Source organism: Oncorhynchus kisutch, linkage group LG15 (genome assembly GCF_002021735.2).
Source record: "Oncorhynchus kisutch isolate 150728-3 linkage group LG15, Okis_V2, whole genome shotgun sequence".
Taxonomy (NCBI): domain Eukaryota; kingdom Metazoa; phylum Chordata; class Actinopteri; order Salmoniformes; family Salmonidae; genus Oncorhynchus; species Oncorhynchus kisutch.
In genome coordinates, this window is record NC_034188.2 from 4897652 (window position 1) to 4911910 (window position 14259).

Genomic DNA, 14259 nt, shown 5'->3' on the forward strand with positions numbered 1-14259 from the left:
CCACCAGCCTCTCCATCTATCCCACCAGCCTCCCCATCCCCATCTATCCTACCAAGTTACCTTAGCATTGTTTTAGCTAGCCCGTTAATATTAGCATCTGATTTGGCTGTGTAGCCTGTTTGCTAACCTGTTAATTGTTAGCGTAGCGTGTGAACGTCTGCAGTGTTAGTGTATGCTGATGACAAGCACGTCAGTTCAGTGTATTTATTGAGTTCTATTAAAATCCTGCTCCTCTCCTGTAGCCTGTCACTGTCTAGTACTACGACCTTATCTTTTAATGAGGACTTGATCCCCCCCTCTCTGTATGAGTCCCAAATGGGCACCCTATTCCCTACCTAGTGCACTACTTTTGACCGGAGGCCTATGGGCCCTATGTGGGGCATCTCTCTGCAGTCATGGCTGCATTTAGTTTTTCCAAATCACACAACCCGTTGAGGTGTATATATTTTCTCACGCCGTGGTAGCGGACTGGTTTGTGACGTCACCTAGCTTGGTGGTCTGCTCTCATTCTCATCTGTTAACCAAGGTTACACTCTATCTGCATCCCAAATGGCAACCCTTATTTACTGCACTACTACCCTATGGGCCTTGATCAAAAGAAGTGCACTTCAAAGAGAGCAAGGTGCCATTGGCCATAGGGTCTGGTTAAAAGTAGTGCACTTCAAAAGGGAATAGGGAACGAGAGAGAGATTCCTTCAGTCTCTGTTGGTATGACGGCTATTACCAGGAGTTTCTCCGGTGCCGTGTTCGCTCATCCTGATCTGAACCTCTCAACACCCTTAGATGGACCAGAACAGGGAAATAACTAGAGCGTTCCCGAGCAAGGTGATTGGTCGGCCAATTAAAACCTACGGAACATCTAGGCTTGGCGCAGGAATCAATATGAAGAAGCTGCCGTGATCATTAGGCTCCACACAGGACACGTTATTTCCTTTTAGTTGATATCCTTCCTCAGGAGAAACTCAATGAGCGGGAGAAAGAGAGAGATGGGGAGAAAGAGAGAGATGGGGAGAAAGAGAGAGATGGGGAGAAAGAGAGAGATGGGGAGAAAGAGAGAGATGGGGAGAAAGAGAGAGATGGGGAGAAAGAGAGAGATGGGGAGAAAGAGAGAGATGGGGAGAAAGAGAGAGATGGGGAGAAAGAGAGATGGGAGAAGAGAGAGATGGGGAGAAAGAGAGAGATGGGGAGAAAGAGAGAGATGGGGAGAAAGAGAGAGATGGGGAGAAAGAGAGAGATGGGAGAGAAAGAGAGAGATGGGGAGAAAGAGAGAGATGGGAGAAAGAGGATGGGGAGAAAGAGAGGATGGGAGAAAGAGAGGGATGGGAGAAAGAGAGGGATGGGGAGAACGAGAGGGATGGGGGAGAACGAGAGGATGGGGAGAACGAGAGGATGGGGAGAACGAGAGGGATGGGGATGAGAACGAGAGGGATGGGGAGAACGAGAGGGATGGGGAGAGATGGGGAGAACGAGAGGATGGGGGAGAGAGTGGGGAGAACGAGAGGCGATGGGGGAGAGATGGGGAGAACGAGAGGGATGGGAGAGATGGGGAGAACGAGAGGGATGGGGAGAGATGGGGAGAACGAGAGGGATGGGGGAAGAGTGGGAGAACGAGAGGATGGGGAGAGATGGGGAGAACGAGAGGGATGGGGATGAGATGGGAGAACGGGAGGGATGGGGAGAGATGGGGAGAACGGGGAGAGATGGGGAGAACGGGAGAGATGGGGAGAACGGGAGAGATGGGGAGAACGAGAGAGATGGGGAGAACGAGAGAGATGGGGAGAACGAGAGAGATGGGGAGAGAACGAGAGAGATGGGGAGAACGAGAGAGATGGGGAGAACGAGAGGGATGGGGAGAACGAGAGGGATGGGGAGAACGAGAGGGATGGGGAGAACGAGAGGGATGGGGAGAACGAGAGAGATGGGGAGAACGAGAGGGATGGGGAGAGATGGGGAGAACGAGAGGGATGGGGAGAGATGGGGAGAACGAGAGGGATGGGGAGAGATGGGGAGAACGAGAGGGATGGGGAGAGATGGGGAGAACGAGAGAGATGGGGAGAACGAGAGAGATGGGGAGAACGAGAGAGATGGGGAGAACGAGAGAGATGGGCGAGAACGAGAGGGATGGGGAGAACGAGAGAGATGGGAGAACGAGAGGATGGGGAGAACGAGAGGGATGGGGGAGAACGAGAGAGATGGGGAGAACGAGAGGGATGGGGAGAACGAGAGAGATGGGGAGAACGAGAGGGATGGGGAGAGATGGGGAGAGATGGGGAGAACGAGAGAGATGGGGAGAACGAGAGGGATGGGGAGAGATGGGGAGAACGAGAGGGATGGGGAGAGATGGGGAGAACGAGAGGGATGGGGAGAGATGGGGAGAACGAGAGGGATGGGGAGAACGAGAGAGATGGGGAGAACGAGAGAGATGGGGAGAGATGGGGAGAACGAGAGAGATGGGGAGAAATCTGTACTGTTGTCTATCTTACACTATATCTGTATCTATGGTCCATCTCATATCACTGTCTTGTACAGGCCTGTGATTCATTCCCCAGTGACTTTCAGCCACCTCTTTCCCTTTCTCTCTCTGTGTAAATAGTCATTACCAGTCAGTAGGCCTCTCTAACCTTCTCTCTTTCTCTCCAGGCTGGCAAGAAGGACAGGAGTGATGCTCTGAACACTGCCATCGACAGGATGACCAAGAAGACTAGGGACCTTCGCAGACAGGTTGGTACAACTTTCCTTTTCTTCTCCAGAGACCTCTGCTGATAGGTTGATTTTCCTCCCCCTCTCCTCTTCCGTTCTCCTCCTCCCTCCTTGTTTGTTCCCTTTATCCTCACATGAATTCTCCAGAGACCTCCACAGACAGGTTGGTCCAACTCCCTCCCTCTCCATCCTCCCAGTCCTTCTCCAGAGACCTCAACAGACAGGTTGGTCCAACTCCCCCTCTCTTCCTTTCCTCCCTTTCATCCTTCCTTCCCTTGTTCTCGTTCTCTCTCCGTCCTCCCAGTCCTTCTCCAGAGACCTCCAGAGACAGGTTGGCTTTACAAAATATTTGGTTTCTCTACCAGAGGCTTTCTGTTCTCAGGTACACCTAATATAACTGTCCTGCTGTCTGACTCCTCTTTCTCGCTCTGACTCTCTCCTCCTGTGTAGCTGCGTAAGGCGGTCATGGATCATGTTTCTGACTCGTTCCTGGAGACCAACGTTCCTCTGCTGGTTTTGATCGAAGCGGCGAAGAACGGGAACGAGAAGGAGGTGAAGGAATACGCCCAGGTGTTCCGCGAGCACGCCAACAAGCTCATCGAGGTACGTTACCTAAAATTACACAAACATCTTGGATGTTTTCTTCAAATACTGGATTTGATGTGTCTTCAGAAAATATCATGTTTTGAAGTTAGGGATGGACTGAAGGATGGGGACATTACTACACTGAACTAAAATATAAACGCAACATGCAACAACTTCAAAGATTTTACTGAGGTACAGTTCAAATAAGGAAATAAGTTAAATTGGGAATACAGATATGCATCTGTTGGTCACAGATATCTTTAAAAAAGGGTAGGGGCGTGGATCAAAAAACCAGTCAGTATCTGGTGTGACCCCCATTTGCCTCATGCAGCGCGACGCTTCTCTTTCTCATTGAGTTGATCGGGATGTTGATTGTGAAGTGTTGTCCCACTCTTCAGTGGCTGTGAAGTTTCTGGACGTTGGCGGGAACTGGAGCATGCTGTTGTACACGTCTATCCAGGGCATCCCAAACATGCTCAATGTGTAACAGTAAGGCCAATGGAAGAACTGGGGCATTTTCATTGTCCAGGAATTGTGTCCAGATCCTTGAGACATGGGGTCAAGGGTTATCGTGCTGAAACATGAGTAGTGACGGCAGATGAATGGCACGACAATGAGCTTCAGCATCTCGTTACGGGATATCTGTGCATTCGGGAGAGGCGAAGGTCGAGAGCCATGCGCCCTCCGAAACACGACCCCGCCAAGCTGCACTGCTTCTTGACACACTGCTCGCTAAACCCAGAAGCCAGCTGTACCAATGTGTCGGAGTAAACACCGTACAACTGGCGACTGATGTCAGCGTGCATGCGCCCGACCCGCCACAAGGTGTCTCTAGAGTGCGATGGGAGAAGGACATCTCGGCCGGCCAAATTCTTCCCTAATCCGGACGACGTTGGGCCAGACCCTATGTCCTCATGGGTCTCCAGGTCGCGGCCGGCTGTGACACAGCGCGGGATTGACCCCGGGTCTGTAGTGATGCCTCTAGCACTGCGATGCACCCGGGAGGTCTAGATTGTCCTCATGTCCGCAGCACACCTGTGTAATGATCATGCTGTTTAATCAGCTTCTTGATATGCCACACCTGTCAGGTGGATGGATTATCTTGACAAAGGAGAAAAGTTCACTAAACAAATGTGAATACAATTTGAGAGAAATGCATATGGAAAATGTATCATTTTATTTCAGCTCATGAAACATGGGACCAACATTTTACATGTTGCGTTTTTATTGTTGTTCAGTATAAATGCTAACCCCGAATAGAAAACCCTAGAGCTTGGCTATGTGGTTGTCTGGTTCCTCCGTGTTCTAGGCCCCTGTCTGGTTCCTCCGTGTTCTAGGCCCCTGTCTGGTTCCTCCGTGTTCTAGGCCCCTGTCTGGTTCCTCTGTGTTCTAGGCCCCTGTCTGGTTCCTCCGTGTTCTAGGCCCCTGTCTGGTTCCTCTGTGTTCTAGGCCCCTGTCTGGTTCCTCTGTGTTCTAGGCCCCTGTCTGGTTCCTCTGTGTTCTAGGCCCCTGTCTGGTTCCTCCGTGTTCTAGGCTGCTGTGCCCAAGGTAGGAGGTAGGATCAGCTTGCCCTCCAAATCTCAACCTTAACCCTTTTTGGGAAGGAAACACATCACATCTTAATTAATGTTCTAGCTGCATGATTCATCTTGGAACATTACATTTTTTAAACTCGTTTTTTTATTTTTTATTTTTTTTTACACTGACTATACAAAACATTAAGAACCTCTGGTCTCTCCATGACATACACTGACCAGATTAATTCAGGTGAAAGCTATGTCACCGTTATTGATGTTACTTGTTAAATCCACTTAAATCAGGAGACGGGTTAAAGAATAATGTTTAAGCCTGGAGACAATTGAGACATGGAAATGTATATGCGTGCCATTCGGTGGGTGAACGGGCGAGACAAAAGAGCCTTTAAACAGGGTATGGTAGTACGGTGCCAGGCTCACCGGTTTGTGTCAAGAACTGCAACGCTGCTGGGTTTTTCACGCTCAACAGTTTCCTGTGTTTGTCAAGAATGGTCCTCCAGCCATAGGACATCTAGCCAACTTCACACAACGTGTGGAAAGCACTGGAGTCAACATGGGCCAGCATCCCTGTGGAACACTTTTGACACATTGTAGAGTCGATGCCCCAAAGAATTTTAAGCTGTTCCGAGGGCAAAAGGGGGGTACAACTCAATATTAGGAAGGTGTTCCTGATGTTTGATATACTCGGTGTATGTTGGGAACAGAACAATAGACGATAGGCCAGGAGCTAGCACCCAGTCTAAACAAATCCCCTGTTATGCTGCTGGGTTGCGACCGGATTCGGTCTTTTACGATTATTAAATGTCACACTGTGTGATGTTAAACAATTTAAATCTTGATCAACCTGGCCAGTTGGTACGATAAAAAAAAAAAAAATGCTTTTGCTTCAGTTCGGTCACATTCTGCGACTCGCTTGAGTTGTCTATGTCTACTGCAGCGGTGGATCTGAGCATGTGCACCAACAGTTTATACATCACTCTGTGCTCATGCGTGATTTGAAAGTGAGGTCTGGAAAAATGTGGAAGTATGCATTTTAGAAATTGTTTTCCCATACAGTAATCTGACTTCACAATCATCGTATTGTTTGCGTGCGTGTGTACTCAGTGCCGTCCGTGTCCCTATTGGTCAGTCACCGGGATCGGCTCAGAACACGATAAAGACTCAATGTTTCGGACACTACTAGAACTTTGCCAGAGCCTACAACCAAACCCAGAGGTATTTCATCGGCAGACCTCTAGACCCTGTCACACTGAAAGAGCTGTCTGGGACGGTAAAACCCTGGCATAAGGACAGCTGAAATCATACACTCTGCAAAGGCCTTTATGTCAACAGGCTTAAGCTTTCTGGAAGCGGCTGCAGCATCAATCTGATGTTGTGGTCCCATTTGGTGCCCTATTCCCTATTTAGTGCCCTACTTTTGACCAGGGCCCGTAAGGACTAGTGCACTGTATTGGCAATAGGTTGCCATTTGGGCCTCAGCCTTGACGTTGTGGATTGAGCCGTCAGACGACAGAAAGACAAACACTTTGTCTTATCAGTATGGCTGGTCACAGCTGTGGAGCCCACTTTAAGCCTCCCTTGCTTTCCCCCAACCTCCCCCTGCCTGACAAGGTTAAGTGGTGCCTCAGGGGACGGGGATTCATTGTCTCAACAGTTTGATCTCCATCTACCTACAACTTATTGACAGACTGAGACCGGCACAGGAACAAAATTACCTCTTTCCCCCGCTGTCCCCCGCTGTTCTGAGTGCCACAGTGATATTCAGACAGAGATATTTATTTTTAAAGCTTGCCTTTTTTGCATCACCCTCTTTCTTGAACGCTCCCCCACCATCCCTCTTTCTTGAACGCTCCCCCACCATCCCTCTTTCTTGAACGCTCCCCCACCATCCCTCTTTCTTGAACGCTCCCCCACCATCCCTCTTTCTTGAACGCTCCCCCACCATCCCTCTTTCTTGCACGCTCCCCCCCCCCCCCCCCACCACCACCATCCCTCTTTCCTGCACGCTCCCCCCCCCCCCCCACCACCACCATCCCTCTTTCCTGCACGCTCCCCCCCCCCCCCACCACCACCATCCCTCTTTCTTGCACGCTTCCCCCCCCACCACCACCATCCCTCTTTCTTGCACGCTCCCCCCCCCCCCCCCACCACCACCATCCCTCTTTCTTGCACGCTCCCCCCCCCCCCCCCCACCACCACCATCCCTCTTTCTTGCACGCTCCCCCCCCCCCCCCACCACCACCATCCCTCTTTCTTGCACGCTCCCCCCCCCCCCCCACCACCACCATCCCTCTTTCTCACGCTCAGTCATTAGTTCTCTCTCATGCCCGCTTGCTTGCTCTCTCAATTCAATTATAAGGGTGTTTTTTGGCATCGGTAACATACTTGCTTTGGCAAGATAAACATTGAAATGAAGTAAACAAACAATGTACATTGCAGTCAAATGTTTCAAAAGGAAAAGACATTCAAAATGTTGTCAAGCGATGTACAGTTTCTATTGGCTCATCCACCTGGATGACACAAATAAACCAGCTTTTTCTTGTTAAATTCTGCATACATGTTTTGTTTTACATAGCAAAAATTTAAGTAATTTTCATATTTTCATAAATACAAAAGTATGTGGACACCTCTTCAAAACATGTGGATTCTGATATTTCAGCCACACCTGTTGCTGACAGGTTTAATTAAATTAAATCGAGCACACAGCCATGCAATCTCCATAGACAAAACATTGACAATAGAATGGCCTCACTGAAGAACTTGAAACTTTCAACGTGGCACCGTCATAGGATGCCACTTTTCCAACAAGTCAGTTCATCAACTTTGTGCCCTGCTAGAGCTGACCCGGTCAACTGTAAGTGCTGTTATCGTGAAGTGGAAACGTCTGTCCTCGGTTGCAACACTCACTACAGAGTTCCAATCTGCCTATGGAAGCAACATCAGCACAATAGCTGTTTGTCAGGAGATTCATGAAATGGGTTTCCATGGCTGAGCAGCAGCACACAAGCCTAAGATCACAATGCAAAGTTTCGGCTGGAGTGGTGTAAAGCTCGCCGCCATTGGACTCTGGCGCAGTGTAAATGTGTTCTCTGGAGTGATGAACTATCTGGTAGCCCAACGGATGAATCTGGGTTTAGCGGATGCCATCAGAATGCTACCCGAAATGCATATTGCCAACTGTAAAGTTTGGAGGAGGAATAATGGTCTGGGGCTGTTCTCACTGTTCTGGCTAGGCCCCTTAGTTCCAGTGAATCTTAACGCTACAGCATACAATGACATTCTAGATGACTCTGTGCTTCCTACTTTGTGGCAACAGTTTGGGGAAGGCCCTTTCCTGTTTCAGCATGACAATACCCCCGTGCACAAAGCGAGGTCCGTACAGAAATGGTTTGTCGAGATGGGTGTAGAAGAACATGACTGTCCTGCATAGACCCCTGACCTCAACCCCATTTAAGGATGAATTGGAACGCTGACTGCGAGCCAGGCCTAATCGTCCAACCTCACTAATGCTCTTGTGGCTGAATGGAAGCAAGACCCGCAGCAATGTTCCAACATCTAGTGGAAAGCCTTCCCATAAGAGTGGAGGCTGCCCACCCCTCAGCTACTCTGTCCATCCCACCTCTCTCTGTAAACCCCACCCCTCAGCTACTCTGTCCATCCCACCTCTCTCTGCAATACAAAATGAAGTGATCTAATGATTCTCTTCGTCGCAAAATCTGCAGAACTGAGATGGTTGTATGCCACACGTGTAACATTCTATTTGTGGTTATTTATTTTTGCCCATCTTAAAGGGTAAACAAGTTACCTACCTTCTCCCCATTCTACTTGTCTCCTCTGTTTTTTTGTTGTTGTTGTGATAGTCAGTTGGGTGTAATTTTAGATAGAGCAAACATTTCTATGTGTTTGTGAACTTCAAATGTGACAACTCCACCAACTCCCATACCTCAACTGGAATGCCATCCAGCCCTGTAGTTTTTCTCCCTAGCCTAAAGGCTTTCATTGCATCAAGAAGTTCCTCTGCAATTTCTCTCACAAGTTTTTCTGTACGGCTGTTCATTTTACACTTATTTATTATTATTATTAGGGGAATATTCCTTACAGTTAAGTTAGTGGAAATGGAGGAGACTCAAAGAGAATTAATGCTTAAAGGACTGTGCTTCCCCTTTCAGTTTTATTTGGTGAATCATAAGAGAAATATATATATATAGATATATATCTATATATAGAGATAGATATAGAGAGAGTGTGGCATACAACCATCTCAGCTCTGCAGATTTTGTTTGTATTGCCACCGTGTAGCTTGTTTCTGGTCACAGGTTCAGGAATGGATCAAATAAGTCACAGTTATCTAAAATTAGTCCTACAAATATATACTGTTGGGAGATTTATACATACTTTGATTAAATGTCCAATATCCTCGCCCACGTGGAAATGCTGTCAGAGTTTATCAGAATGTGGAAACTGTGGATCGTTTTAAAATATGCTATTAGACCAAAAATGTATTTATTATTATTATTATATTTATTTATTATTATTATATTTATTTATTATTATTATATTTATTTATTTGGCTCATTTAACTATAAAATGGTAAATAATGACGATCCACCTCCCTTGAAATGATACCTATTAATCAATGGAACTCAAAAAAGCAACATGATATTGTACCTTTTTTTTTTTAAATACCTCCCCAGTGGATCGTAAAGGAAATCCCCCATCATGCACTTGGGGAAATGTATAAAGATGGTGGAAACATTAGAACTAGCGGCTACATGTAGGCTGAAAACACAACCTCATGAGATAGACAGAGAGGCTTAATCAAGTAACTACTGTAATTGTATCATTCGGCGCCAACAGTCAAATAAATAAAAGTGGAAGAACGCGGTCGGACCATCAAATAATCGGCATCCACCCTGAATGTATCCATACTTACCAATACCAGCAGAGTCTCTACGTGACCTATATCCATGTAGCTGTACCATTTGAAAACATGTCCTGCGAAAAGCCTCCCCCTTTCCTTAGAAAAAGGGGGTGTTGTCCCTGATGCCATCCTACCACACCCCCCTGTACCCGTAACACTCCTTTAGCATCCTAAACACACCTTCAACCGCAGATGGGTGTGGTCCAGGTAAGACATGAAGACTGTTCAGTGCTGCCACCTCTCAAGCCCCTAGACAAGAAACCCTATAAGCCTTAGGCTTATGACCACGAGAGGAGCATCCTCTTAAATAAATTAGACACAAAACAAATGGAAAAGGGGAACAGAGTAAAAAGAAAATGGAGAAATCTAGTACTGAGGATCAAAGTAGCCACAGAAATATCAGCCAATGAGACTCAACAAGATTAAACTTCACTCCATTAAACTTCACTCCACTTTCTGGAGGACACCAACCGGTTGATCGCCGTCTACGGAGTATTTCCAGGCTCTTGGTGATTGGTGCACCTGATTCAGTTGCCATGCCAACTTTTGCCGTTTTGAACCATTTTTCATGTGTCTGAAGGTACAAACCGTCGGCCAATCGGATGACAGTGTCTGCAGTAACGTAGCAGGCATAAAAGAAAACTACAGCGAAGTTGATACTGTGAGATTTCAAAATGTTTAAAGCCATAGTCTAGAGCGAGACTGTCAACGATGACAGCAGAGAGCTGCTATTTTTGAGTGAGTTTTAGTTCTTACTCAGCACTCAGCACTGTCAAAACTTTATTATTTTTTACAGCCATGAAATGTACCTTCTTCCTATTTCCACTCAGTGCTACAATCACTTCAGCAGTAATGAATGAGTAGGAAAGTGTATCTATTGGCCTGCGATATTAGCAGCTTTTTTTTTAAATATCCAGGAATATTTGACTTCCTCTGTTCATAACCCAGTGTGACTTGAGTCTCCCCATCAGATAGACTGTGTGTCCTGTTTTGGTCTGTGGAGGAATGGGAGGGAGGGATGTTGAGTGCTGGACCCTCAGTCAGCTGCCCCCCCCCCCCCCCCCCCCCCCCTCGAGACTGACCATCAGATGCAGGCACCAAATTGAAGTATGAAAGTAAATCATTTAAATGCTCAGCTGTGCTTCACAAGTAATACAATGAATCTATTATTGGTGTGATCATATAGCCTACCTCAAATTTTTAAATGTAATTTTTTGAAAATGGCCCGAACAACAATGCATTGGCAGGTAAATTCAAACAAAGCCAGTATACGGTGATAATGTATTGGGCCTAAACCTTACAGAACAAACCTCATTGCTACAGTACATTTTTGGTCTTGTTAAAAAAAAAATCTGAGAGCTAGATCTCAGCTTGCATTTTGACTCAAAGTGATCATGACTCAGAAAATGTTGACCACTTCTAGAGTTTTCCCTGTTAACACTATCAATGTTTCCCTTTACTGTGGCTATTGTGATTGAATCAAATCAATATAAGCCACTTTCAATGCAGCACACTGAAACGCATTGTTTGTTGTAGGCAGAACGCATCGGAGTAGAATTCTATTACATTGACAGGCCTGACTCAGCCCTGTACTCTACACAGACCGGTGCGCCATTACCAATCGGAGCTGCAGTAGGCCTATATGCAAATAGACCATTTCCTTATATTAGTCTTAGCCATTTACTTTGAACTGGACTGTGTTTACAGCATGAGCAGTCGTGCGCTTGTTTTGAGATCAAAGTGAGCGCTGCATGTGCAAATTTTGTTCATATCCTTTGCTAGTTAGTGAGTTATTAGCCCAGTTATAGATCATTTGATGTCAGCAATAGGGGAGTGATATGCTTCCTACAGTAGCACAAAACGTGTAAGTTTCTAGACAGCTTTGAAAAGCGTGTCACTTTTTTTGTCTTGAAGAGGCAGCGTTGTATTTTAAGACGGCTTATTCAAGCCTAAGTAGGCAATAGTCAGAGGGTAGCGTAATTTGTCCTCTCTCATTATGGTATGGGATTTTTTTTGTAAAGTGGTTTCTTACATCAAACACACAATTTTCACTCACCTCCTTGTCTGAAGGACAAGAGGATAAACCGGCTTTTCTTTCTTCAAAAGTCTCTTGTTAGGCCTACATTGAAAACCACACTGGCTGCTACTGTAGTCTGAATGATAGAACAGCTATTTCCATGTTAAAATGTTATGGGATGCATTTTCTGCATTGTTTTTTGATGGTAGGTCACTCTGATAGGTAGGTCTACATTATGATCAAACAGCCACAGTAGCCTACTTGGCCACTGTTAAAGCTGTAACTTAAAAAGGGTACAACCTCAGTGTTCACAGTAAACGCCGTGCTGAAAGTTGCACAGAATTTTTCACAAAATTCAAGCTTGTTGCTCAGCAGACCTGAAATTTTGTTCAGTGCCGAAAATAATTAGAGGGAACATTGCTGAGACATAAATACAGAGACAACAGCAAAACGTAGAACATAGTACTAATGACAATATAACTAGTTATATCATCATCCACTGTCATCATAATTAAAGTACTGCGCCTATTGTCCATATACAGCGACTTGTTATCGTCTTTGACTTTACAAGCTGTGGTGGAGTACAACGAGGGAAAGCCATATCGGGCCATTTAGATCCGTTAGCCAAAAGAATACACATTCAGCAAAAACAGGTCTCACTTTATTCACATTCCTCCAATCACAGTAGAGGAAAGGCCTTGGTTCAGAATGTCAGTTACTGTTGCCGTTAACTAATTCATTTAGCATACCATTAGTTTGACCCAGTGTTCATTTACTAGCCACTAGTGGACAGATTCATCCGGCCCTGGCGACCATAGACTGATTGCTGATGTGCATCGGCGCGATGTTGAATCCTTTTACAGCTTAAAAAAAAAATATATATATATATATATATCTTTATAACCTTATTAAATTTGTCAATCTTTATCAAAATGTTTCGTTCCGATTCACATCGGCTAGGAGAGTAATCACATTATGACAATGTTCAGACTTAATCTGTACAGTGTTTTAACAATGTACAAATAGTAAGGGTATATAAATGAACCCATTTCATTTTTTACATTCAATTCTTTATATTTTTATATTGGTGGTATAATTCAGACCCCCTAAACAAGGGGACTGGAATTGGGGCTACCGTGGGCGCCGAAGCAGGAGGAGATGGGTGGAAGCCGGTGAGGAATCAGGGGAAAGGGGTCCAGAGGAACAGGGTTCCTAGGGGCTCACGCTGACAGCGGTAACACTGGTGCACTATACAGGGGAGGAGGGATCCATTTGGGCCTCCACTATAAACCAGCGATAGTACTATATATATATATGTGTGTGTGTGTATGTGTGTATGTATGTATGTACAGTATGTATGTATGTATGTACAGTATGTATGTACAGTATGTATGTGTGTATGTATGTGTATGTGTGTGTATATGTGTGTGTATATATATATATATATATGTATATATATACATACATACATACATACATACATACATACTGTACATACATACATACATACATACTGTACATACATACATACATACTGTACATACATACATACATACTGTACATACATACATACATACAGTTTAGCAGACTGGGGAGGGTTTAGTAGGCTGGGGGAGACTGGGGAGAGTTTAGCAGGCAGGGGGAGATATGCTGCTTCCTTCACTGCCTTGAGGTACTTATGCTCTGAATCCAATTTGAACTCTCCTCTCCTGTCTCTATTTAGACATGAAAGACAAATAGACAATTGCTCAGTGAATGTTTGAATGGCTCTGTGGATGGAAGAGGGTGGAAGAGGGTGGATTAAATATGCACTGGTTTCTCTCTCTATAATCATGCCAGCAACTACCAGCTAATGGTAGCTAGCAATCCCAAACATATCATGCTTATATTTATCGTGTTTCACTGCATGTACAAGGTGCACGTGTGTGTGTGTGTGTGTGTGTGTGTGTGTGTGAGGTGTAAAATAGTCGTGTATTTTTTAGCATATCCCAACTCCCCTTGAGACGCCCTTGGAGAGGCGCATCACGGCCAGGGGCGGCCATTATTTACGACAATCCTGTAGCAAGTAGAGTTAAGTGCCTTGCTCCAGGGCAGATCGATGTGGGATTCGAACTAGCAACCTTTTGGGTTACTGTCCCAACGCTCCAACCTTTAGGTGTGTGTGTTCACGTTTTTTTTTTTTGTCTGTGTCCAGTATGAAGTTACAGGCATAATGATTTGGATGGGTATCTGCTAGCAATTACAGTACCATAGACCTCCATTCATTATGCTAACGCTAGTTGGAGACACACAACAAGTTCATCTGATTTTGGGGAAGTCAATAAAGGGCCTCATTGCCAAAATCCCAATGTATCCCTTTAAGCTCCAGAGGTAATAGAGCTGTGATTAGTCACCTTGTGATTTCTTTACCCTGTTCTAGGGGTGAAAAATACCCGGGAACTTTCAATAAATTCCCTGGTCTTCCAGAAATCCCGGTGGGAAGTTTCCCGCAATCAGGAGGG

The 14259-nt window shown here is 45.7% G+C and overlaps 1 protein-coding gene across 3 annotated transcripts in view; it reads left to right on the top strand.

Moving 5' to 3' along the window:
• ctnna1 (catenin (cadherin-associated protein), alpha 1) overlaps nucleotides 1-14259 on the top strand; it is a 227594-nt gene that overhangs the window by 129194 nt on the left and 84141 nt on the right. For all 3 annotated transcript variants that reach the window (XM_031789509.1, XM_031789508.1, XM_031789510.1), the window contains exons 9-10: nucleotides 2641-2721; nucleotides 3151-3303. In XM_031789509.1, the coding sequence (XP_031645369.1) occupies nucleotides 2641-2721; nucleotides 3151-3303 (234 nt within the window). The remainder of the gene's footprint in view (nucleotides 1-2640; nucleotides 2722-3150; nucleotides 3304-14259) is intronic.